We start from the raw sequence: 25101 nt of genomic DNA, 5'->3' as shown, positions 1-25101 counted from the left end.
TTACAAGATTTGGTGCATTTTTACACTTTTTGGATCTGACAAAAAATGGTGTTATTTTTATTTATTTTGTACGACAAAGGATATCGATGAATTAACCCGGTTTACATAGGGTTTGTTGCAAGCTTATATCTCCGTCCGTGATGTTGCAAAAGATGCCAATGGTGCATAACAATTTACAAAATGATCCCCTCTAAATATTTGAAGAACACTGCATCGAAATTATCGCCAAATTAACGAGCTAGAGCCTCGTCAAATATGCTATGTAAACCGGGTTATCGTTGCTGCATTTCATAAATCTGATTCAGACTATAAAGGTGAAAAAATAAGTATTACTGGAATAGCATGGTACGGTTTCATCTGTGGATTGGGATCGTACTGAGTGAGAAGATATCAATATTCCCAGCCCCCAGGCCTTGGCCTGGCCATTGTTATTTGTTTGAGGCATTGCAGTTGCTTTTTCTATTAAATAAGATAAAGCAGTGTTTTGTGTTTCACCCATGTGCTATTAAAAATGCTGATGACCTGAAGAGAAATGTATGGTATGGTTAGCTATGTTGATCTATGAAACATTTGCTGTCTCTGAGAGCCAAGAGGTTAGAACTAGGGCACACCTGAGGGGTGTTCACGGGCACCGCACACTGCTGCGTGCGGTGTGTGCGGTGCGTCCAGCAGGCGTGGGGGTAGGGGATGGGTAGGCGGCTCTGACGTCACGGCTGCGTGCGGTGGACGGTCCGCTGTGGCCAGTCCCGACCGGCCACAGCGATCGCTGTGTGCGGTGACGGAAGGCTGACGTAGGGACGCAGTGGGCGGAGCTTGGAGGCTGTGTGCGGTCCGACCGCACACAGGGCCCGTGAACAGCCCTCTGACCATTGTTTACACACTTCGGAGTTCGGAATGACATCATTCATATGATTTCCAGCTTCATGGTGCTGCACATTTTTGGGGACATTTGAATTTTGAAGTCACAAAGTGTTGTTATTTCAATCCAAATTAGGCCTTCACCTTCCTTGTGTAATGCTTATGTTATGTCTTGATCAGTCAATGTGTTATTGTGTGACGCACATCCCACAGTGCTGTGACATTCAGGGCTGCAGATTCACACCTTTATTTCATTGCTTACTTTGTAACATGACATGGGTAGTTACATAGTTCAAAAGTGAGGCCCCTACCAGATATTTCCATAGTGTGTCAAAAGTGGAAATAGCTGGTGCGCCGTCTGGCAACCCGGCAGCCCACCGCGATAGGGAAATTCATGCTTTTTGTCGCTTTTTCGCTCCCTATGAGTCACTTGATCTAATTAGAGCTTAACTAGGAACGAGGCGGGTCACTTGGACGTATTCGGGAGCCGAATACGGTGTTTTGGAGCCAATACCTGGGAAACCCTACCCGCCCAATGCGAGCTTTTAAGGGTCTGCATGCCCAAATTAACGTTGAGCGCGGCCGTTTTCGGTCGGTCTTCCCCGACCTTGTGGCGAAATCGCTTTATTTATTCAACCAGGGTGGGCTAATTCGCTTAACTAGGAATGAGGCGTTGAAGAGAATTATGCAAGGAATAGAGCTGTGCAAAAATATTTTTTGTATTGTTAAAACTGTATCCGCCCTCGAACGATAAATATTGTTGACCGATCAGAAACACATCACTTGGAATGCGTTTGGACTTGGCTGGATCTAATATTAGCGAGTATCTCCTAATGCAGTTTCTTGGCTTACATAGTACGCACACAAGCATACATACTTCGTGCCCTTGGTTATTCCTCACTTGAATGAAAATTTTGCTATAATAACTATTCCAAGCAGTTAACAGGTTTTAGTGCAGTGCCAATTCGGAACCGTTCAGCGCCGCCAGTCTCCCAGGCGGTGCGTAACGACTGCCGCCAGCCGCCGCGCCGCCGCTCTGGCAGAGTGTTTGATTTCATATCTCTGTTGCTAGAAAAGTTGTGGACCGATTTACTTGATTCTTGCATGAAAAGATCCGCCATTCAATCCTTAGCAGATAACGAAAATTTGACGTCAATTGCATGATCCGCTGCCCAAATTGTGGTACTGCCATCTATTGACAAGGCTGGCGAACTAAAGCCGGGCGGCTATTTCCACTTTTGACACACCATGCTCAAATAAATAGCTAGCCATTTAGCAGAGTTTATGCTATTGTTCTCTCAAAACGTACACCTATGTGCCATCTATGATCTGATCATTTGAGCTTGTTTTCCAGTTTGTGGAACTCTGTATCAGAACTCTGGAGAACCTGAAAATACTGAAATGCTCACAAGTGCATAAGTAATACTATGACCCATCATGGACCTTGAGAAAAAAAAAAATGATGACAGACAATTTTTTCAGTAACTTGGTGCCTAACATTCTGGCCTGTGGTTGAAGAGATTCTCCAGTATGTTGATCTCTTTCAGATGTTCTCTGTCCAGGGCACTGAGCAAGGTGGCAGGCTGATGCAGGCCAAGCTCCTGTACTGGGAGTGGGGATGGGGAAACCTTCTGTCATCCATCCTTTATCTCTCTGAATATTTTTTTTCATTTTACCCCTCGGCTGTATCAGGGGGGGGGGGTCGAACTGACCCCCTCGGTTTTTCGACAATAACTCGCGTTAAAAGCGGCCGATTGCGACAAAACTTTCAATACTTTCGCGTTATTCAATTTTACACCTACCCTGAAAATTTCCAATGACCCTGTGACATATTCTCTCTCTTCCAGATCGAGCACTAGTTCTCTCCCGGGACTGGCAGCATTAGCCTGGCTCTGAGCCGGCCACAGTGCTGAGGCCGCCATGGGGAACCAGCTGGCGGGCATTGCGCCCTCGCAGATCTTCCCCGTCGAGTACTATCTGAACGATATGCCATTCGTCGAATTCAGCGCCAGGTCAGTGGCAGAAGTCACCCTCGCTGAAAAAAACCCTGAAATTGTAGAGTGTTGTGACGTGACCATTGTGTGGTTGACGTGATGATCACTCGATTTTGAATTGAAGGCTGTTTATGAAATAGTTAGGTGACGCCATAAGTACTGCTTTATTATCGTCTTATGTCCAGTGAATAGTACCGAAGATTTGTATAAAAACAAATATATGTTGTCCGTGAGCGAAGCCAATTAGCTGATAAAACACGCACGGTTCCTACACGGTCCCGAATTCCCACCTGACAACCCGCCACAGACCACTCCATTTCAATGCTCCATCCATGACCGCTCTCCCTGCGCTGCTCTGCCAGTCTGGGCAGCACGCGCTTCATGAAGGTGGCTCGCGCCCACTCGGCCGAGGGCTCGCTGGTGGTCAAGGTGTTTGTGCTGCACGACCCGACGCTGCCGCTGGAGCAGCACAAGAAGAAGGTGGACGAGCTGAAGCACGTGCTGCGCGGCGTGCCCAACTGCCTGCCGTTCCGCTACACCAGCGTGACTGAGCGCTCGGCGCTGCTGGTCAGACAGTACATCAGGTGGGTGTGGGGTGGCGGAGAGGGGCCGGGGCATTGATGGTCAGCCGCCTGCTAGGTGAAGGTGTGTTTGATGTCTGAGTTGTTTTGATATCATAACAGCGGTACCGTGAATAACGAGACAGGAATTGGTTTCATGGACCGTGTTCAGCTATGTCGTAGGTTGAATGTATTTTAAAACATTCGACCATAAATTATGTCGTAATCGTTATTCAGGTCAGGATCTACACACTAAGCTCTGTTGAGTGTGGGTTTGGGAAATCACGCTTCAGTAATCTGCATCTGGACTAGTTTTCTGAATGCGGCGAACAGGCATCTTTTTTATGATGATTTAATTGCCTGATCAGCTGAACCCCTGATTTCGGTCCCCAGCTGGTCCTAAGTCTCTCTCCGTTTCCGCTCCACAGGTACAGCCTCTATGACCGTATGTCGACCCGTCCTGTATGTCCCTGACTGCCCCAGACTAAGTCTCTCTCCGTTCCCTCTCGGCAGGTACAGCCTCTATGACCGTATGTCGACCCGTCCGTTCCTGACGGAGCACGAGAAGCGCTGGCTGAGCTTCCAGCTTCTGACGGCGCTGGCCGCCTGCCACCGGCTCGGCGTCTGCCACGGCGACCTGAAGCTGGAAAACCTGCTGGTCACCTCCTACCTGTGGCTGCTGGTAGCCGACTGGGCCTCCTTCAAACCCGCCCTGCTGCCCGAGGACAACCCGGCCGACTTTGGCTACTTCTTCGACACGTCCCGGCGGCGGCTGTGTTACGTGGCGCCGGAACGGTTCGCCAGCGGCGGTCAGCTGCCCCTGGCCGACCCGACGCCGGGCCGACTGACGCCGCCGATGGACGTGTTCGCGGCCGGCTGCTGCCTGGCCGAGCTGTGGACCGAGGGCGGTGTGCCGTTCGACCTGCCGCACCTGCTGCTATACCGGGCCGGCGAGTACGACCCGCGCGAGGTCACCGCACGGATCGAGGACGCCGCCGTCCGCCGGATGGTCGAGGCCATGGTGCAGCGGGAACCCTCGGCGCGTCCGGCCGCCGCCGAGCTGCTGGCCGCGCACACACCGGCCGTGTTCCCGCCGACGTTCGCCGGCATGCTGCACCCTTACTGCGCCGAGCTGGCCGCCGGCGCGCTGACCTCTGCCGACGAGAAGATGGAGCGGCTGGCGGCCGACGCCGACCGGCTGGTGTCGCAGCTCGCCGCCGCTAACCCGGTCTCACTGCAGGAGGACATCACACTGCTGATCGGAGTGGCGGCCTCCTGCGTCCGCCAGCTCTCCCAGCTGGCTACCAAGGTGCGCGCGCTGCGCCTCCTGCTCCGGCTGGCCGGTCACGTAGCTAGTGATGTCATCCTGGACCGTGTGCTGCCTTACGTGCTGGCGCTGAGCCGGGACGCGTACCCGCGCGTGCGCTGCGCCGCTCTGGAGACCACTGTGGGCCTGCTGTCACTAGTCACTTCTCTCCCGGAGAGTGACGTGCACATATTCCCCGAGTACGTGCTGCCGAACCTGGCGGCGCTGGCGCAGGACCGGGCCGTGTCGGTGCGCGTCTGCTACGCCGCCCAGCTGGCACCGCTGGCAGAGTCGGCGCTGCGGCTGCTCGAGGCGGCGCACGTGCGCGCCACCCGGCCCCATCTGGCCGCCGAGCTGAACACGCTGCACGACTTGGTGCACCAGAAGGTGCAGCTGCTGCTCACAGACTCAGACAACGCCGTCAAGAGGACGCTGCTGGTGCGCGGCTTCTCGCGACTCTGCGCCTTCTTCGGCCGGCACAAGGCCAACGACCTGTTGCTCTCGCACATGATCACATTCCTAAACGATAAGGTGGACCGCAGCCTGCGCGCGGCCTTCTTTGACGCCGTGGAGGGCGTGGTGTCGTTTATCGGCCGCCACTGCGTGCCGCTGCTCACCCCGCTGCTGCTGCAGGGGCTGAACGATACAGAGGAGTTTGTGGCCGTGAAGGCCGTGGACGCGATGCACGGCCTGGCCACGCTGGGCCTGCTCTCCAAGCCGGCGCTGTACGAGCTGCTGGACGAGGTGGTGCCCATGGTGGTCCACCCGAGTCTGTGGGCGCGCCAGGCGGCCGTCGGGTTCATCTGCGCCTGCGCCGGCCAGCTGCGAGTGATTGACGTGCAGTGTCGGCTGCTGCCGCGGCTGGAGCCGTTCCTGTCACACCCGGTGGCGGCGCTGGACAGCCCGGCCGCCCTGCTGGCCGCGCTCGGTCCGCCCGTGCCGCGAGACGTGTACGACCACCTGGCGCGCGCCTCCCACCTGGAACTGCTGCTGGCCACGCTGGCCGAGCGGCAGCGACTGCGGCGCGCCGCCGACCCCGCCTGGCAGCTGCACCTGCCCGACAGCGGCGCCGGCACCACGGCGCGTAACCTGTTCCGGCGACTGGTGGCGGACGGGATGACGGCTGCCGTCGAGGACCACCTGCTCATACTGGCCAGCCACCTCTCCAAGGTGCACAAGCACAAGCGGCTGGCGGCCGAGGTGCGCCGGCCGGTGGGCGACACGGGCGTGTCCTCGGTGCCGGTGGACGTCTGTCGCGGCCGGGTGCTCCACCTGCGCTCAGACTCGGACGCCGAGGCGGCGGCGGCGGCGGCGGCTGCGCGCCTCTCGGATCCGCCTCCCGTCGAGTCAGACGTGGAGCGCGGCGAGCCCGCAGAGCCGGCGGTCACCGCCGGCCGCGACCCGGGCCTGCGCGCGCTCGAGTCGCCCTGTCAGGCGGCGCTGCAGCGGCTGCTGGAGCGGCAGCGCGCCGAGCGGCTGGCCGTCCGGCTGGGGCGCGAGCCGCGCGGCCGCGCCGGCGCGCCGCCGTCCACGTGGCGGCCCAAGGGTGAGCTGGTGGCGCACCTGCACGAGCACCAGGGCGCCGTGGTGCGGCTGGCCACCGTGGCCGACTCGCCGCTGGTGGCCAGCGCCGCCGCCGACGGCCAGGTGCGCGTCTGGGACGTGGCGCGCATGGAGGGCAAGAACATCGCCAACCGTTCGCGGCAGACGTACGGCAGGCCGGGCAGCGGTCCGCTGACGGCGCTCACCTACTGCGAGGCCGAGCAGGCGCTGGCCACCGCCGGCGACGGGGACGCCGTGTGGACGTTCAGCGTGGAGACGAGCACGCCGCGCTCGCACCCGCTGCACTACCGGCAGCTGAGCGCCGCCGAGGGCAGCGTGGTCGAGCTCACCCACTTCGGCTCTGCCGGCGGGTCGGTGCTGGTCTACGCCACCATGTTCGGCCAACTGGTGGGCTGGGACCTGCGCGCGCCCGGCACCGCCTGGCGGCTCGACAACAAGGCGCGCCGCGGCCTGGTGACGGCGCTCTGCGCCGACCCGGCCCACTGCTGGCTGGTGGTGGGCACCTCCAGCGGCGTGCACGTGTGCTGGGACCTGCGCTTCCAGCTGGCCGTGTCCACGCTGGCTCACCCGGCCGGGTCGCGCGTCCGCCGGCTCTGCGGCCACCCGAGCCAGCCGAGCTGGTTCGTCAGCGCCGTCTCCGGTAACTCGGAGGTCAACATGTGGAACATCGAGACCGGCGAGCGGCAGGTGAGCGGCGGGACGGGGAACGAACGGCCGACGGTCATGGCTGATGGATGGGTCTCAGAGCCAGGGCGTGTGCACTGTGCATGACGAGTTGTATCATCATTCCTGTGATTCGTACAGATCTTTCGAAGAACACGTATGTTTAATTATTTTACAGCATTTGTCGTCGGTAAATCTCACAAGCTTCATCGTGCATTTTTATACGAATTTATCGCCCCGCTCTCTTTTCTCTAACAAGTATCTTTCTTCGTCCCCTCCCGTTGTCCGTGTCTGACCCCTCCTCCCCCGCTCCCCCCTCAGATGACGCTGTGGCCCAGCCAGCACCCGGCGCTGAGCACCACGCTCCGGGACCACCACTCGGTGACCGCCCTGTGTCCGCTGGGACCGGCGCTGCTCACCGGCGGGACGGACCAGTGCACGCGGCTCTGGGAGCTCGGTGAGCCGCGCGCCTCACAGCTGGTCACCTGGCCGGCGCAGCAGCCGGTGCCGGTGGCCGGCACGTACCGCGCTCAGGTGGTGGACGGCATAGAGGTGGTGCAGGAGGTGTGTCAGAAGGTGCGCCGGCCGCGCGACGACTGCCCGCGCGGTCCCGAGCCCACGCCGCCGGGACACCTGGACACCATCAGTGACATTGTGCTGGCCAAGGCGTCCCAGTGGTACGCGGTGACTGCCTCCCGGGACGGCGTGGTCAAGGTGTGGAAGTGATGGGGGTGGTGGGGTGTGTGGTCGCCGGGTGGGGCAGGGAGGCTGCGGTGAGGGCCGGGGGCGCAGTGGGCCAGTAGGGAGCTCTCAGGCGGTAACGGCGGGAGCGGCGGTGTCTCTCGTACCTCTCCGGGGACGGGGTGGGAGGCCAGAGACTGTGATGTTTATCCAGGAGTTGTCGTAGTGCGGAAGTGTGCTTGTGCCGTACAGCGACGTGATGCTAGCCAGCTATCGCATAAGCTACTCACTAAATACCCATCGTATATGATCTTCAAGGTGTCCGGTTATGGTAGCATTGTCACTAATGTATAGTGCCACCGCAATATGAAAGGCAAGGTGTATGCAGGCATAGTTTCATATTGAAACTCGCTTGCTCCGTATTTAACAGATTGATTCCTTCACTGGTCCATGCTAGTGGCTCGTCTGGTGCAGTTGTCGCTCCTTTGAGCTCGGTTGGGACGGTGTTACCGCCCCCCCCCCCCCCCCGGTTCAGTTGACGGTAGCGGCGCTATGGCTGTGAACGTTAGCTGGCCGCAGAGCCGCATATTCAGACGGCAAAACGATTGGTTCCGGTAACGCAGCTGCCCTGTGTTTGTCCGTTTGTCCAGATGAGCTTTCAGTCAGTATGCTTTCGCGCTGTCATCCAGTAATTTTATCGGCGATGTAAGGCATATGTGTACGATTGTAAATCATATTCATGATAGGTTATGTAATGAATATATACGTATTATGCATCTTGAACATTATTGCTGAATATATGCACGTTGATGTCTATACCAATTACGGTGTTGAAGCTTATACCGATTTATGTTTACATCGATTACGTTGGGCGGTGTTGAAGCGAATAGCTGTGAACCGGTGGGTTTCGGATTTACTGGCGCGCTACACGTTGGCTTAATCAATATATTCGTGCACATCTTTATTACTAGGGTAACAATTAACAAAAACAACCATCACAATTCACAACTAATCAAATCGTAACAATTCGTGCAGTACAGCCGGCTTATCCGCCGATCAGACTGGGCTAAAAACCGGACGCCAATATCCGATGTCGTCGCGAAGTGACCGTAACAGCGCCTGCAGCGCCTGGCGGCAGCGGAGCGCGGCTCAGCAGGTGGTAGACTGTTCAAAGTCGATCCGGAACCCCTGCTCTCGCGGCTCGTTAAAGTGCTCGTCCGTCTTGAACCGGACCACCAGAGGACCGGGAGCACGGGTGACCTGAAAACACAAATCGATGACAAGATTGGTGCCATTGTACTCGGGGATAACCGCGTAGATTCTCGTTCACTGATGCCTGTGAATATTTTTCACGTTTGTCCTCACACTCAGCCTCCTGACTACCAGGACTTCAGGCGGCTTGATGTGATGAACTGAAGGCTCACCTACATAGCTGAGGTAGCAGCGACCACCGAGATCCGTGTCGTTCACGAAACGGCCGACTCCCTACATATCGGATATAATCAAAATGCTCTCCTCGCTCGGAATTTGTTCTCACTCCCCAGTAACGTCGTTCACACCAAGCACAGCTGATTTGTCGCCTATACCCACATTCCATACACAGGACCTCACACGCCAGTGCCACTCACCACGGGTTCTGACGTGGACTTTCCGGTCATGTAGTGGAGCAGCGAGCCGCAGTATTTCTCGTTGGTGGGCGACTCGCCCGTCTGAGACCCTCCAGGGATGAACAGGTAGTCCGACCTGGGGAAGGACAGAGAGCGAGACACGGGGCCGTTAGAGGGCGATATTATCTGTAGTACCATCGAGTGCTTAGACTGTTGTCTAGTCATGGACGATACTTTCATAGAACGGTCTGAGCATGCCTGGCTATACAGCTACAGGTAATTAGGTACAGTTGTCGGCTCAGCTTATGTAAAGGATCTTATTCAGTATCATCTTTCACATGCCCGGACTCCAAGACCTAGAACGTCTGTCAAGACAGCCTCAGATTCAGATTTCAGATTCACATTAGACCCACCGGAGTCCGTCCCGGGCCCAGCCACCCCTTATCTCACCGGAGTCCGCCGGTGCCGGAGGTCTGGACGTCGCAGGCGGCCATGCCGACCCCGGAGGTCGCCGAGGCGGTCACCATGTCCAGCTGGAAGCTGGACGACGTGAAGGTGGTCTGCCGGCGAGAGCAGAAACACGTCAGTCAACTCACGGTTGGGTCACTGACTCACTTCACTCTAGACTCTGGAGGCCACAAGCTTAGCAGTTAGCTCATCGAGTTGAGGTTGCTCAGGCAATATGCTTTATATCTCAGCGGGTTGCGTATGGTTTCCCTACCTACCTCAACATAGACCGACTTTATGTGACTAGGTACAGATTATTCTGGGAATCTCGAAATCACCTTGCAATGTACAATCACTCACCTTGCACGTGCCGAAGGCGGACCCGATGCAGATGTTGTAGTCCTGGTTGAGGGTGTAGGCATTCCCGGCGAAGTTGAAGCTCTCGAACGTTCCTTTCGTTTCGTTGTAGTACTGAGTGCAGCCTGTCGGCGCTGTGGAAGACGAGATCGTCGATCAACTAAGATGAAACATTTGCTTCTCGATCAATGACGCTTGATTTATTTAGTTTATTAGCTTGCTGGGACAATGCGAGACAGATGCTTCCTTGTAGGGAATGGAAACGTTTCCTACGGAATAAAAACGTACTTTATTGCAAATATTTATCCTAAACACGATTAAATTATCCTGTAAAGCTTCCCGCGTCATTCGCGTGCTACAACTTTTATACATGCATCAGGCGCACAGTCGTGCCACCCAGTCCCGGTACACTGACCTATGAGGTCGCTGCGTTCGCTGCAGTCCACCTGAGTGGCGCGGATCCGCCACTTGGCCCCTGTCGTCTGGTCCTCCAGCCTCACCATCATCGAGAGGTGCGCCGTACCGCGACGCATCGGGTTCAGGTGAACGTACACTGCGGGGAAGGGGGCCGTAACGGTAACGTCGTGGGGTTTCAGACACCGGGGTGGTCTAAATGTGAGGGAACGAAATCTTGAGATTTTATTACCGCCCATGGCGGTCGCTATTTTCTCAGTGTCATAAAGGACTAAAGCAAATACTATTTCATACACTTCTTCGGCTTTTGAATCATCGCAAACAAAATGTGCCAATTGAAATACATATGTATTTACCGCGGTCACAAAGCTGTCGCCATCTGGTATAGCCAACTGACTCACCGTGCTGGCCTTTGAGCATGCCGCAGAGTTTGTCTGTGCCGATCTGCAGGTCGGAGCCCGATCCGGCCAGGTCCAGGTAGGACCTGTCGCACGTGCCCGCGTCGGCACCGGTCGTCTCCGGGCCGCGCGTCTCGAACTCGTCAAAGTCCAGCCTGTCGCACAACAGAGCCCCGTTAAATCGCGCTCTCCAGAATCACTGGAGTGGGGGAGAGGACGGAAAAAGCCTGCTCTGATGGTTGAGGGTTGGCCACTTAGAGTTTGTTTATTCACCCAGTTTTCCGTCTGTCCGTTTATTCGGCGGCGCGGCGCGCACGCTATTGCAGGAAGTCGTGCGGCACAGTAGGTATGCATTCAGGCGCATACCACTAGTGACACCTAGCGGCAGCGTTGTGAACATCGGCACCGCTGGGCTGTAAATATGACCGCGGTGTCTGAACGATCACACTATTTGAATATTTCCCCAAGAAAGTCATAGAAAGTGATGTATATCGAGACGTTCGTTCTTCTTCCCGGATCTGCGATCATCTAGGCCCGAAAAAAAATCAACCGACTCTGAAACCTTCAAAGACAAGATGGACTTTTTAGTTTTTACTGAATAGTCGCGTTTCATCGATAAAGTGCCTACGAATGCAGCACGCGCGATGTCAGTGCAGTAATTTTCGTACAAATGGCCAAGGCGGTGGCTCTAAGATGTAAATGAGGATTGAAAAATGCGTCTCGTATTTGCTAAAGTTGTTTAACCCTATTAGTGGCAGGGGGGTTGTTTTCATCCACCCCTCAGGTTTTTCGGGAATATCTCCGAAACCGCTGAAGCTACGATGCTGAAATTTTCTGACTTTTCCTAAAACTAAATTGGGCACATTCCCTGAAAACTTCATAGTTTTCTTCATAGTTCTTCATAGTTACTTCAAAGTTCATAACTTTACCAGGGGCGGCTCCAGAGCACTAGGAATTGGGGGGTCCTATTCGTGAAGCGAGTCATTTGGGCGAAGATCACGATGCTGCACCAGTTTTACGAACAGTGAATGAAAGGTATCATGTGATAACATATACAGTTATTGTGCATCCTGTTTTGACACGTTTTTGCTATAATAGGCGGATCCAGGCGTCCAAAAAGGGGGGTTATGTTTTACCTCCCAACATAGGTGCCCTGACACCGCCTATGCATGACCAATACAATTGTAGTCGTTCTCTCATAAGAAAATTGTATCATAACAAGACCATTACCACCCTTTTTTGAAACAGTACCAACAAAAACCTTATTTACTATACTTTTTGTGTACCCCCAATCTCAATGATCTGTATCCGCCTATGATTTTTGAAAATGCATATTTTTAGGATCCATGTGAATTCCTGGTTCATTCTCTATCGATCAGCAAAAGTTGCGTTAAGATTGGTTCAGAAACCTGGCCGTGATAAACAGTCTAAAAAGTATCTGCAATTTGCCCGTTTTTACCCCCCTCTACTCCCCCCCCCTATTGACATTTTTTATTTTTTTTTTTTTAGAAATGTAGATCACGTTGAGCGAAATCGAATGCCGTTTGAATTTTGAAAATCGGCCCGTTAGATCTCGAGATATCAGGGGGGGGGGGGTCGTAAACAGCCCCCCCTGCCACTAATAGGGGTAGCCAGGAGCCTGCCACTAATAGGGTTAAAGGGACCCTCCCACCTTCAAAAAAGTTTATGAATTGGCATGAAAGTGATGTCGCTCGGTTCAGAAAGAGCGAAAACGAATATCTACCAAATTTCACCGAAAAATATTCACCGGTTTTCAAGATATTATACTTTTACTTTTGTTTACTTTTTTGGGATCTCCGCTGTTTCTAGCGACTTTATTTTAGAAGTGCGGCGTTTGCGGCAGATGTTGCGCGCAAATAGCATATACCATCGCGTGCTACAAAACGTTTTAGTCAAACTTAATGACGGACGTTCGAAAGCCTGATGACGTCATCAGATTCCCGTAATGGTTAAGAGATAGGGACCACGCTGGTCCCACCCTGCAAGTAAAGGGAAGAAATTTATTGAAACCATAAAGCTGCGGGGGTTGCGGCCAGGATAAATGGTGGTTTCTGAGCCTGGCCGCAAACTTGGCTATCTCAACTCAAAACTAATGTTAAGGTGGGAGGGTCCCTTTAAACTGCTGGCATTCCGTCTCTGAGCCACATACGAAGCAGTGACTGCCCATCACATCATCGATCCGTAGTTAGCGGCATCGACAAAGAACGGCGAACAATGTGGACGTATAGCACCAAAACCGTAACAGTTAACACAAAACAACGTCGACCTGCCCTAACTGTGGCTTTCAATGATAGCTGTCACCAGCACGGGTCCAGGCCTGGCTATAAAGTCATAAAGGCTGCCATTGTGGTGTGCTGCTTCTGAAAAAGAGTTAGAGGTACACCAATAAACAACAAATTGAGCCACTTGTGAGCTGTTAGCGGTCAACAAATTAGTACTGGTAGTAACAAATGTGTAGGCTAGTTACAAGTCGCTGGTGTCTTTTCAGGCTCATGAGCATCGGACTCGCTATGATCTCGTCGTTTGATGGTTCCGAGTCAATTAGGTATTCGATTGCGGCCATGTCATCTGTCATACAGACATTGAAAGGCTATCACGGCGGGATAAAAAGTAATCCGTCTATAGTCTGTTCCATATCAAACTTGCGGTCGGAGTTCCATCGGCAGTTCGCTCCTCCGTTCCTTGCTCCGTTCAATAATTTGCGCCTTTGAATGTAAGAGTTGTGTGTACAGAAATCACGCATTGCTTTCAGCAGGGCACTTCGGCCGCAAGCTTGACATGGAACAGACATTAGGAACAGTTTGCCTAACCTATCATGCATCGAACCACATCGAACAATTAGGAGGGAAAGCTAGATCACAAAATATGGATAATGAGCAGGTATAAGGGCATGGGTTTTTAGAAACGATTTGACTTATGTCATTCGACAGATAATTATTTTGGGATCAACGGTTGATTATAATGCACATTTCAGTCGACACAATTTACGAAATGTGCAGCAAATGATGTATTTTCCGAAGACAATTCGCCCGACGGCTGTTATATGTCTTAGCCATCTATTTCACCGTAATGTTCGTTCTGCGAGGTTTTACAATCGATTACACTTATTTTGTGGTAACCAGCTTGGATCCCTGCGTAACTTATCTATAGTGATTGGATGACGTTCACTTCACTCCCTTTTAGGAGCTGCTTTTCGAATAGGTCATTTGCTGCGTAGTATTTAGGAGCGGTAAAGTAGCCAGCACCGTCCACCGAAGGTTAGGTTTTACGTAAAACATCCAGGCTAGGCACGTTTTACAGGCGGTTGTTAGCCCGCGCATATACCCTCGGCTCGCTAGAGCCTCACTATAGATATATCAACAGTTAACACTGACCTGTGGAATAGGTACTAACCAATTCAATTTGATAAAGCAGCTGCATATATCAGTCAGTGTTATAAATATCATACTTCCACATTCGTAAACATTATCATTTACAAAAACAGATTTACACAAATCGCTTTTCTGCTACGGCTACAGAGCCATTTTATCACGCCATCTCTGTCCCACCCCATCCTCCCCTTTCAGGGTCCACCTGGCCAGCTGTTGGCTGAACACTCGGCCCGCAGTATGTGGTAATGTCGGGCCGATTGTTGATTGGGCACTCTGCCCGCATTGTGTGCTCATTTGCCGTCCCCGGCTACCGCTCAGACACCCCCGGGGACCATTTGGGTCGACAGCCACCCGTTCAGCGGTGTAGTCAAACATTGTTATCGACGGAGGAATAAGTCAACATTTGTGCAGCTCTGAGACACTGCGGTGTCTGGTGGTCAGTGGTCAATCAATGTATGGGGCTCGAATAATCATAACGTGTATTTTGAACGGTCAGTGCGGTCTGCTGGCATGACTGAGATGCATCGAACTTCATCATTGGTTGAGCATTCTGTGAGTGCAAGAACCGAAGCTACAGATAAATATCAAATTCACATACTTTATATGCTCGTATCTATTATATTTGTTGTTTTAAGGCCAAAGTTCACTGACAACTGAAAGAGGCAGATGCAAGCAGGCCATTGTCCATCAACATCTGGAAACCTATCCGGCAACTTATGCCCTCTCTGACCAGCTTATCAGCCTCCAACATTGCACAAAACGTGAACCGGGCTGCATAAATTGCGACTGATGCCTGCACTTAGTTCGTTTCTCTCTATATTCCTTGCTTTGTTCTTAGCCTTTTGAAGGTAGTTTCTGAATAAGGAGCCGGACACTGTGATAAAGCCGAATGCGCCCCGGCCATTGATCTGTTTAAATTCGTATTGTCTCAGTACTACTGAGTAGAATAGAGCTCAGCGCAAATGCAGACCATTCTTTTCTTTCCAAACGTCTATGTCCCTGGGAATCAAAACATCTGGTAAGACGAACATTTCAACTTTAAAGCGTCCAAGCTGGTAATTGCCTACGATTATTGTAGACATGTACGGCAGTAATCATCGTCACAGATAGAAGGGTCAATATGTCTCTTGTTTTACACGAACAAATGGTTACACTTACACGAACAAACTGTCAATTACCTGTTAGCACAACCTCGTTTTTATGATTGCACGACAGCATATTGCGAGACTAATAAGCGCTTAGCAATTTAGACACATGGAATTTAGACACATGGAAAGCCAATTTCCTCTTCGCTATAAAAACAGTAGGCAAGTACGTATGGACAGAAAAATGACAGATTCGCGTATCAAGATGGATGTAAAAAATTATATGGCCATTATGTTTTTATTTGTTTTGACTTCAGTAAGGGGCGAACTATATCTGTCCTTGTTATTGGCTCCATGTCCGACCTTTCAACCGTGAGCCTTTAACTAAAAGGGTTAAAACATTCGCAGCTCATAACGACAGGGTTACAACTGGGTAAGACAGCTACCCGCCGTCGTCGATCGTCGGAGCCGGCTGCCGCAGTCGATCTCCGTCGGCTCCGCGACTGACTCCCATTCAGTCGAGCGTCGGAGCAGCTCCCGTCCGTGTGTGCCGGCCAGACGGTCAGACGGTCAGTGAGACAGTCAGATAGATAGAAGAGACAGCTCCCCTAGGTCCGTGTGTGCCGGTCAGACGGTTAGAAGGATAGACGGTCAGACATCCAGACGGTCAGACGAAGAAACGGGTAGCTCCTGTCCGTGTGCGCGGTCAGACGGTCAGAAAGACAGCTCCCGTCGGTGCCGGTCAGACGATCAGACGGACAGTCTCTGTCCGTGTGTGGTCAGACGGTCTGTACAACTCTCCGGGAGTGTGTGTGGTCAGACGGGAACCTCGTCCTGGAGGGAGATGCTCTGGGTTTTCGTGCTGCTGCTCGGTGTGACGTTGGACGGACAGTTGCTGGAGCCGGGCGGATCTCAGACGACAGAGCTAGCTCGGGATGATCAGCAGCGGTCTGATGTCACTAATTCTGCGACATCCGCTCCCCAGGAGCCTCCGGCTGAACTAGAGCTGGCTGGAGTGGTGTTACTTCATCCACCGCCTGAGGCGACATCGGCTCCGGTTCTTCCCGCAGTGCTGAGTACAGCATCGACTCACACGGTTGATCAGCCATTTATGACGGCACAGGAAGCCGCCAAGTCGGGATCAACTTTAGGGTCGATATCGTTTGCTACGGCGGTACCTGACGCAAATCCAAGTGGGGCAGTGATGTTTGAAGTGAGCGAAGGTGGAACACCGGCCTCTAAACCGGCGCAGGACGACGCACCATCCACTCAATCCACTCCACCTGGTGCAGCAACTCGTGGATTAACTCCACCTCAGACCTCGGAACCTGACGCGACGCCCGATCTGACGCCATCTCAAATGCCAGGCCCCGAGACGACACCGACTGATTTTCCTGCTCAGTTGACTTCCTCTCATGGATCAATCCCTGAGACTGCTTCGTTTGCCTCGACGCCCGACGTAACGTTATCTGACACATCACTTACTTGGTCGGCTTCACTTCGTGCACCAGCCAAAGAGGGGAGTTTCACAATTTCATCAATTCCTAGAGCTAGTTCGACCGATACACCGACTCCTTTGACGACATTGGATGATTCCGTTCCTGAAACAACCTCTCCTGCAGATACCCAAACAGCCGAAGCAATTGATCAACCTACTTCCCCGTCCATCGAATTAGCATCTACAAAGGCCGTTATAGAGCTGTCTGACCCAGGCCATTTGTTACAAAAGATAGCTTCACCTTCGTCATCTTCTGTAATAGTTTCAGACCAGAGGTCACCTGAAACAATTACGGCTGTAAACTCACCGGAAAAGCCTATGTCTGGTTCTCTGCTATCTAAGCTTAGTTCTCTTACACCTGCCAGTTCTATTTCAACTACACTCTCTACATATTTGAACGGTGTCAAAAATGAACCTAAGTCGCCAAGGAATTCATTATACTTGTTAAGCTCTAAGGTTCCAGTCGTTGCCCATATAACAGTACATTCAATGCCTCCTTCTCCGGAGTTGCGCCAGAAGTTCGTCACTTCCGGTAGACCCAAACCATTCCCGGAACCCGACGAGCAAATTAAAATCACCTCATCCGACGTAATGCAACACTTGTCACCTTCTTTCGAACTGGCAGGTCCCTCCTTCTTACATCCTGATCCGACACGGCAGTCGTTCCCAGCTTTGGAGTCACGTAAAGTGACTGATGACTTGGCGTTGAATTCTGTTGTTACATCCAGTCTTCCGTCATATTCTGTCCCATCAAAACCTACAGCGACCTCAGTCAGGACAGTCTCCAATCAGTCACCGCATTCACCAATTAGCATGTCATCTTCAGCCCAAGCCACTGAGCCCTCGGCATTACCGGATCCGGCTAAGTCGTCCGGCATGAACGGCACGAACGAGTCCATATGGAATTCAGCGCTAACTGATCACGCTCAACTCACCACTGTGCACAACCCTCTCCTGCCCTCCTCTCGTCTGACCACGCCGGCGCGGCGTCGCGCCTGGCCGACCTCGCTCCCACCCTCCCCCCTGCCGGCGGTGCTGGCTCAGATGACCTCCCGAGACGACGTCGTCCTACTGGCCGAGGAGCACCCTCTGCTGGGCTCGGCGCTGCGCCAGCTGCACACCGCCACGCGCTCCCTCCAGCTGGCGGCGCCAGTCGGTCGGCTGCGCTGGGCGCCCACCATGCCGCCCGCGAAGACATGTGTCCTCTGGCTGCACGAGGCTACGTGGAGGCGGATCCACTCCACCCGCCCGGCTCGCCTACTGCGGCGCTGGGGTAACCGCTGCCGCCGAATGCTCGTCGTCGAGTCGGCCAAGGATATCGAGCGGTCGGTGAGTAGAAAGCTGCTAAGGTTCGACCAGGCGGAGACGGTCTCGGTGGTGATGATCAGCAAGGACCTCCGCTCGGCGCAGGTGTTCGCTCATACCATCGACTGTGTGGACAGGACTCTACTCGGGACCAGCCTGGTCGCCAACGCCACCGCCAGAACTCCTGGAGACGTGGCTGTAGTCCCCGAGCGACGCACGTCCGGCTGCCGAGGGGGCTGCGGTCGGGGTCCCACATGGTTTGTCGAAGGACGAGATGAACTACGTGGGCACACGCTACGCGTAGCCACCACCGCCGCTGTCGACACCATCTACGCCCGCTTCGTGACGGAGAATGGCGTTCGGCGCACAGTGGGCGTGGAGGTGAACATGCTGAAGATGGTGTCGGAGGCGCTGGGTTTCAAGTACGAGCTGACGGAGCCGACCGACCTGCACGGTCTGTTCGGACAGGAGGAGAACGGGACCTGGACGGGCGTCATCGGGATGATCCTGAATGGCTCGGCCGACATGGCGATCGGCGATATATCGGTGACGCTGGCGCGCAGCCGGGTGATTGACGTGACGTACCCGTTCCACCAGGAGCCGGTGTCGTTCATGCTGCGCCGGCCGCCGCTGCTGCCGCGATGGGTGGCCATTGCCGCGCCGTTCGACGCCACCACCTGGGGTGTGCTGGCCGCCGCGCTCACCATTGCCACGCTGTTGTTCGCCGCCGTGCCGGCCCTCTCCGGAGGACCGGCCGCCATTGGCAGGTGGACGCGGCTCACCAACGCCGGCTTCGTGGTCTGGGCGAGCATCACCGGCCAGGACCAGGTGCCCGACCCGCGGCACGCCCTCGGACGGTGCGTCGCCCTCCTCTGGGTCGTCTTCTCCGTCATCATCGGCGTCTACTACCAGACGATGCTCGTGTCGAAGCTGTCGGTGCCGGTGTACGGCCGGCCTGTCAACTCGCTGGAGGACCTGGCGCTGTCCCCGTTCGAAGTGAAGTCAGCCAGCGGCACGGCCGCCACCGTCTACCTCGAGTCGTTCCGCGGCGCCGACACGCTGTTCGCCCGGCTTCCGGAGAAGATGACCCTGTTCCCGATCGAGGACCTCACCAGCAGCACCGCACCGCTGGACGACAAGGCCGCCTACGTCAACGAGCTGGGTCACCTGCAGCACGCGCTGAAGGACCGAAAGGACCGGCACCTCTACTACATCTCGCGCGCCCGCTTCTTCCAGACGGGCCTGGCGTGGCCGGTGCGGAAGGGCGCCTGTTTCGCGCGCCGGCTCAACACATCGGTGATGCGTCTGCTGCAGTCGGGCATAGTGGAGCTGTGGCTGAGTGTGGCACGTATCCGCGACCGACCGGAGCCGGCGGCGCCGCGGGCGCTCACCGTCGGCGACATGGCCGCCGCCCTGCTCGTGCTCACCGTCGGGGGAGCCGCTGCCACACTCGTGTTCGTCCTGGAGCTGGTGCTGAACCAGCGCTCCCGGCGCGCGCAGAAGGAGGCTTGGAGTCGCGTCAGTCGCCGGCTGACCCGGGCGCAGCCACCATGGGGTCAGCGGGCGGTGCGTGAGGGGACGGAGACTGGAGGACCGGCTCCAACTGCGCCGCCACCGGAGAGAGAAAGGTACTGAGGGATAGCCTCGAGGTGGGCCAGGTTCACTGCCTCATAACGATGGTGCGGAGGTCATGCTGTTTAGGAGCAGGAACAGCCCATTTGGATAGGGGATAGTCGCACAACCGCATAGAAAGCACATCCTTTGACCTTTTTATCCTACACATCTATGTTCATCTGTCTTGTTGATAGGCATGATTTTTTAGAACTATAGAATTGTATTTTTTATAATTGTATTTCAACAAGTCGTCACCACCTAGAAAAGGGAATGGTCGTTGTGGAAAATTGTTGCTATAATAAAAGCATAGGTGCATGACTTTGTGCAATAATTACAAGGTACGTCTTGTGACTGGACCGAGCGAGGCAACGTGTTCCTATCTCAGGAGCAGTCTGAACGCCGTCAATGGACTGACCTGACCTGGCAGATGTCGGGGTCAGTGACCTCCAGTCGGAAGTCGCACAGCTGGTCGGCAGAGTCCGTCTCCGGGTAGTTGGGGTTGACGAAGTAGGCGATCTTCTGACTGGTGGTGTTCCGACACGACTTCTCCACTGAAATGAAATGAATAAAAACGACACTTAGCCAAGCGTAGCCGTAGTCACTATTTTTGCATGCCTTTATCAAGCTAAGATTCAGCCAGTGCTGGCAAATCCTATTCAAAATGCTTGATTCGATTGGACGAAGGGCAAGAACACTGCTCTGAGTGCTCATCTCTGGCGGACCATAGTCCAATACGCAGTGAGTAGGTAGACTGACCCGCACTACACCTGTGCATTGCGGCACAGTCCAACTACTGGATACCATAAAGCAAATAAACGCGACCGAGATACGACGACAATCGGCATCGGCAAATACCGGTCAAAAGAATCACAGCTAATAAGCACAACCATTTCAATATCGAAAAGAAAATGAGGACAGCCAATCATGACAACATGACTACGAATTTAGGTATAGACAGTTAGACACCTATGCATTACATGACATTGAACGTCTCCACACAAAATCACTCGGCATCAGCCAACGAGCATTGAGTGTCGTATCGTTCAACACGCTGACCGCCAGTTTCGTTGAGCGCCGTGCACTTACCGACGCAGCAGACGCCCAGTCCGCCGGCGCAGGGCCCGCGCTGGTCACCTCCGCAGCCGTCGGGCAGGGTGCAGATCCCCTGACCGCTCTCAGTCGAACAGGGCGAGTTCTCAAAGCGGGTCACCGAGAACACGTTGAAAACTGCAACACGAACACGAGCCGGAGCGACAGACCGAGACGTCAGCAGGGGAGGGATGGGTGGGGCGGACAACAGAGAACGCGCTGGATGATACGGCACAGACAACTACCCGAGGCTACTGAGACCGATGCACCTGCGATATTGCAACGAGTCAATTTCTTTGCTGCCCTCGATGAGCTATTTTATTGCAAAGAAGTGTAGTTAGCGAATGTTCATGTCCTCGATACATTTATTCATTCAGATGTTTTCATCTATTGAGGGTGCAATAAATTAAAACTTATTTTGCAATATCCTGCAGGCTGCAAACAAGGCAACTGAACGAACGTGATATGAAAAGTTATCGAAGTTTCAGTGAGCTTCAGCTCTATTTCTTACACTGCACAAGTCAAGCTACTCATAACTCAGCACTCACAGCGAGGGTCTCGAGCAGCCAGAGCGGCGGTGACCGCCGAGGTCCACAGAACGAGAAGCCGAACTCCTGGCATGTCTTCAGAGCTGAACGCAGCACCTGCCTCTCCAACCCTCCAGTCGACACTGCGGGTGAAGTGCGCCCATACCTCCCAGGAAACCTATGCACCGGTGCTCGGTACTGACCCGCAGCCTCCCTCCCCTGCAGGCCCTCCGCGGCCCCGCGGCGTCCCGGCCCCACACGGCCCTCCGTCCATTGTGCTCCTCGGAGACTGCCGTGCTGCAGCCGCGCACAATGACCGGTGGTTCGAATGGATTTCACGCGGCCGGTGCGCGGCTGCCGTTGACACGCGCGACAGGGCGAGAGAGTGGGAGCGGGTCCGGTTACTCGCACTCGCGCTGCAACGGGTCACGAGGTCACTCCCAGGGTTACGGGGTCATATCAGTAAGGTCACCGAACGTTTAAAGCAGAAACAAAACGCCTTTTGCATGTATAAGGGTTTGCAGGCCGTTTCTCCAAGCTCCAACCAGCGTCCATCATGGTCATTGGTCAATGCACGTACGAGCTTTGAGGATCTGAATGATGATTTCCTATTGGAACGTCCTTTCAACGGAGAATCTCAAGTTTTTTTTTCTGAGATAGATGATTAGTACGTAGGTATGTACTATGTAGTGTAGTAGGTATCTACGTACCTTGAGAAATCAATGATGTAAGAAAGCCTGCAGTCAAGGTCATAAAACAGGACACAACTTAGTGACCGTCGATGCAGGCGCTATAAAAAGGAAGCATCATTAACCCGCACCCCGTAGGGGGGGGGGGCGAAACGCCCCCCTGTCCTTTTCCGTCGATATCTCCTACACGACTTGAGATATCGCCACCAAACTTTTAGGACCCCTCCGGGCATCAATTTTACACATTGTGACCATTTTTTTCCAGAGGCTATGATAGGTTGGCCACAAATGACGTCAGAATGACGTCATGTTCTGCCATTTTCGACCGAAAAAAAGACCTTCGCGAGAAGAGCTGCCAGGCCTACAGTTTTGAAGATGCAGGAAAATGATCATGACATAAAAGGTGTAGAATTGACAGGGCTACAAAACCTCGGATTTGTGAAATTACTGAGTTTCGACCCCCAAAAATCAAAAATAGCGAAAAATCCAAAAAGTTCTTTGAGTTTTGAAAAAAAAAAACGAAATATAGGTATGTGATAAAACCTACCGTCTTCTATCTAGGTACATACCAAATTTCAGATCGATACCTCTTCTTTTTGGCCAAGTTATAGGTAGCGAAAAAAACTGTTCAAAATTGATGACGTCAAATTTTCAAACTCAATTTTTAGCAATTCTAGACCTCGTAGCGCAAAACAAAGACCACCATTAGACTCCCCGTGACGAGCTGCATCGAATCAATACCCATTTTATGCAAAAATATCAACTTTGAAATTTGACCTTTTTTGACCTGACCTTGACCTGACCTCCACCAGAGAGTGACCTAAACTGTACCTGATGGTCTTATAACCAACACCATTGAGTTGGAAATGAAAACTGGGCATAAAACATACATCGCACCTTAGTAACGTTGGGTTCAAGTGGTGACCTGACCTGTGACCTGACCTGGTATGACCAGTGACCTCTAATAACAACATATGTACTAGACAACTGACGCCCTATCACTGATTTTCGACAAAATGCGTTTTACTCGGTGTTATAGCGCTTTCCCTAGAAGTCCCGTGAAAGCTGAAATATTTTATCTTTGACCTGACCTGTGACGTCATCAGTGACCCCGAGGTCAATGAAATTTGGTGTCCTTCGACAAATTTGACAGGGCTATCGAACACCGTTTGAATTTTCCGGATCCGTTCAGTAGTTTCGGAGATACGGGGGGGGGGGCAAAAATTGTCCCACCCACCGCGCGGAAGGTGACCGGGAGGCCCACCGCCTGCCGGGTTAAAGCTAGATCCATTTTTTCATCAGTGGACTACAAATACACCTAGCTATCAAATTGCTATCTAAAATTTTCGAAATTTTAAAGTGTTTAAAAATATGTTTAACAATTACAAAACAATATCTTTCTATTTTTTTTAAGTTTTTTTTTTGCAAAAACCGGAATATATGTGATAGAACACACACTGAAAAACTACTCTAACAAGTTTTAGCCCAATATCTCCAAAAATAGCCAAGTTATTAGCATTATTGTCAAAATTTTACAATTATACCTATATTTTTCAAAACCATTTTTTTCAGTACGTTTTTGACATCGTACAACAATATACCATCTAATATATACCATGTATACCATATATCATGTAAATGGCACCATCGTGTTCCTGAGCTCAAACTGCATCTGATAAGCACCTTTTTAGTTAAAACATTTCATTTGTAAAATTTGACCTTTTCTGACCTGAAAGTGAGCTGACCTCCAGTAAATTCAGCTGAAAATGACCTCAAATGACACAGACATTATTTTCGAAATATACGAGTAAAATGAACCATAATACATGCGTGACCGATACCTACATTACATATATGCAATTTTCGTGACCTAGGATGACCTGGCCTTGACCTGAAAAATTCAAAGTAGAAGTTCGGTACCCTCAGGGTATCTAAGGCATATATCAAGGAGTGCGTAGACCAAAAATGAGCCTGATCGGATTTGTCAGCTGGCGGCCAGAGCCTAAATTGTGAACAAGCAAAAATGCCGATAATTTTTTCTTTGACCTGACCTGTGTCGTCATCGTTGACCTCGAGGTCAATGAAAATAGCCTTCGCTCGACAGTTTTTCCAGGGATATCAGACGCCGTTTGAATTTTGACGATCGGCCCAGTAGTTTTGGAGATAGCAGGGGGGTTCTGGAGAGCCCCCCCCCCAGTCACTCGCGTTATGGAAAATACCCCAGTCATGCGCGGGTTAAGTGCTAAAACCACCAAACTTTCCTCAAATATGGCCTAGGTATTCATTTGAAGGTATGCCAAGTTTCATGTTGGCAGTTTAGTAGGTTTCGGATATATTACATAAAACGTAAAGGGGGGGGGGGGAACTTACTGCCTCCCCTAGCGGCTCGTGGGATCTGTATAACAGCGCTGGTGAGCATCCGTCGTTGTCTTTATTTCAACGGTTATTGAGGATTTATTGACAGCTCGCTGACTCAGTGACGCCCGCGACTCGACGTGACAAAATGATTTTAATCGCAAACAAAACTATGACGATATTAACTTCAATAAGTTACTGAGGAAAAGAAATTCAGCGAAAAGGGGAATAGACATATTTCATTTTACAGGCGGCCCACTTAAAAGGTAAGTGGCTTCATGCCTCTTTCATAAATACCCGCACTTCGGACACTAAATTAGGTTTAGTTAGTGCCCTACCCCTTTAAGAAGAGTACCTAAATTTGGCGATAAATGCGTATCAACCAGCTGATTCAGATATTTCTTGGCCTTACTCTCCAAAATTGGCTTGTTTTTCGTCCACCACTCCTTTGTCAGTTTTTCCGCGTACTTGTCGGAAGGGTTACGGAGCATTTTATCCAGAACTCCCAGAAAGCCGTCCAGATTGACGTTCACGTTCAGTTTCTCGATGTCAAAGCCTATGTGCGTCCGCGTGGGCGTCACCTTGAGAGTTCCATTTCTCCGTGACAGGTGCAGGTGCGTCTCCAAGGTGGCTGATGCGCCCATCACCCGAAGACGAGGCTTGGCGGTAAAGGAGAAACACTGCGGCTTGTCGAACACC

At 52.7% G+C, this 25101-nt stretch overlaps 2 protein-coding genes across 2 annotated transcripts; one reads left to right on the top strand and one right to left on the bottom strand.

Annotated features, from left to right (window-relative positions):
* Window positions 1-2698: 2698 nt before the first annotated feature.
* LOC122383679 (phosphoinositide 3-kinase regulatory subunit 4-like) lies at window positions 2699-8447 on the top strand. The gene is made up of 4 exons (XM_043370355.1): window positions 2699-2870; window positions 3215-3436; window positions 3926-6968; window positions 7266-8447. The coding sequence occupies exons 1-4, from the start codon at window positions 2779-2781 to the stop codon at window positions 7668-7670; spliced, it is 3762 nt and encodes a 1253-aa protein (XP_043226290.1). The 5' UTR covers window positions 2699-2778; the 3' UTR covers window positions 7671-8447.
* Window positions 8448-8558: 111 nt separating this feature from the next.
* Window positions 8559-22374, bottom strand: LOC122383680. The gene is made up of 9 exons (XM_043370356.1): window positions 21380-22374; window positions 20829-20969; window positions 20158-20293; window positions 10852-11003; window positions 10452-10589; window positions 10040-10170; window positions 9683-9792; window positions 9254-9368; window positions 8559-8885 (listed from the first exon to the last, which is right to left on the bottom strand). The coding sequence occupies exons 1-9, from the start codon at window positions 21450-21452 to the stop codon at window positions 8775-8777; spliced, it is 1107 nt and encodes a 368-aa protein (XP_043226291.1). The 5' UTR covers window positions 21453-22374; the 3' UTR covers window positions 8559-8774.
* Between the last annotated feature and the right edge of the window lie 2727 nt (window positions 22375-25101).

The sequence above is a fragment of the Amphibalanus amphitrite genome, unplaced genomic scaffold (genome assembly GCF_019059575.1).
Source record: "Amphibalanus amphitrite isolate SeventyFive unplaced genomic scaffold, NRLGWU_Aamphi_draft 000170F_arrow, whole genome shotgun sequence".
NCBI lineage: Eukaryota > Metazoa > Arthropoda > Thecostraca > Balanomorpha > Balanidae > Amphibalanus > Amphibalanus amphitrite.
The sequence above is the reverse complement of the archived record's forward strand: the minus strand, read 5'-3'. Positions and strand labels throughout refer to the sequence as shown.

Coding starts and splice junctions, on each gene's coding strand:
- LOC122383679 (XM_043370355.1), top strand. CDS start 2,779: ATGGGGAACCAGCTGGCGGGCATTGCGCCCTCGCAGATCTTCCCCGTC. Junction 2,871..3,214: donor TTCGTCGAATTCAGCGCCAG/GTCAGTGGCAGA, acceptor CTGCTCTGCCAG/TCTGGGCAGCACGCGCTTCA. Junction 6,969..7,265: donor TCGAGACCGGCGAGCGGCAG/GTGAGCGGCGGG, acceptor CTCCCCCCTCAG/ATGACGCTGTGGCCCAGCCA.
- LOC122383680 (XM_043370356.1), bottom strand. CDS start 21,452: ATGCCAGGAGTTCGGCTTCTCGTTCTGTGGACCTCGGCGGTCACCGCC. Junction 20,294..20,828: donor ACTGGGCGTCTGCTGCGTCG/GTAAGTGCACGG, acceptor ATTTCATTTCAG/TGGAGAAGTCGTGTCGGAAC. Junction 8,886..9,253: donor AGTCCACGTCAGAACCCGTG/GTGAGTGGCACT, acceptor TTGTGTTTTCAG/GTCACCCGTGCTCCCGGTCC.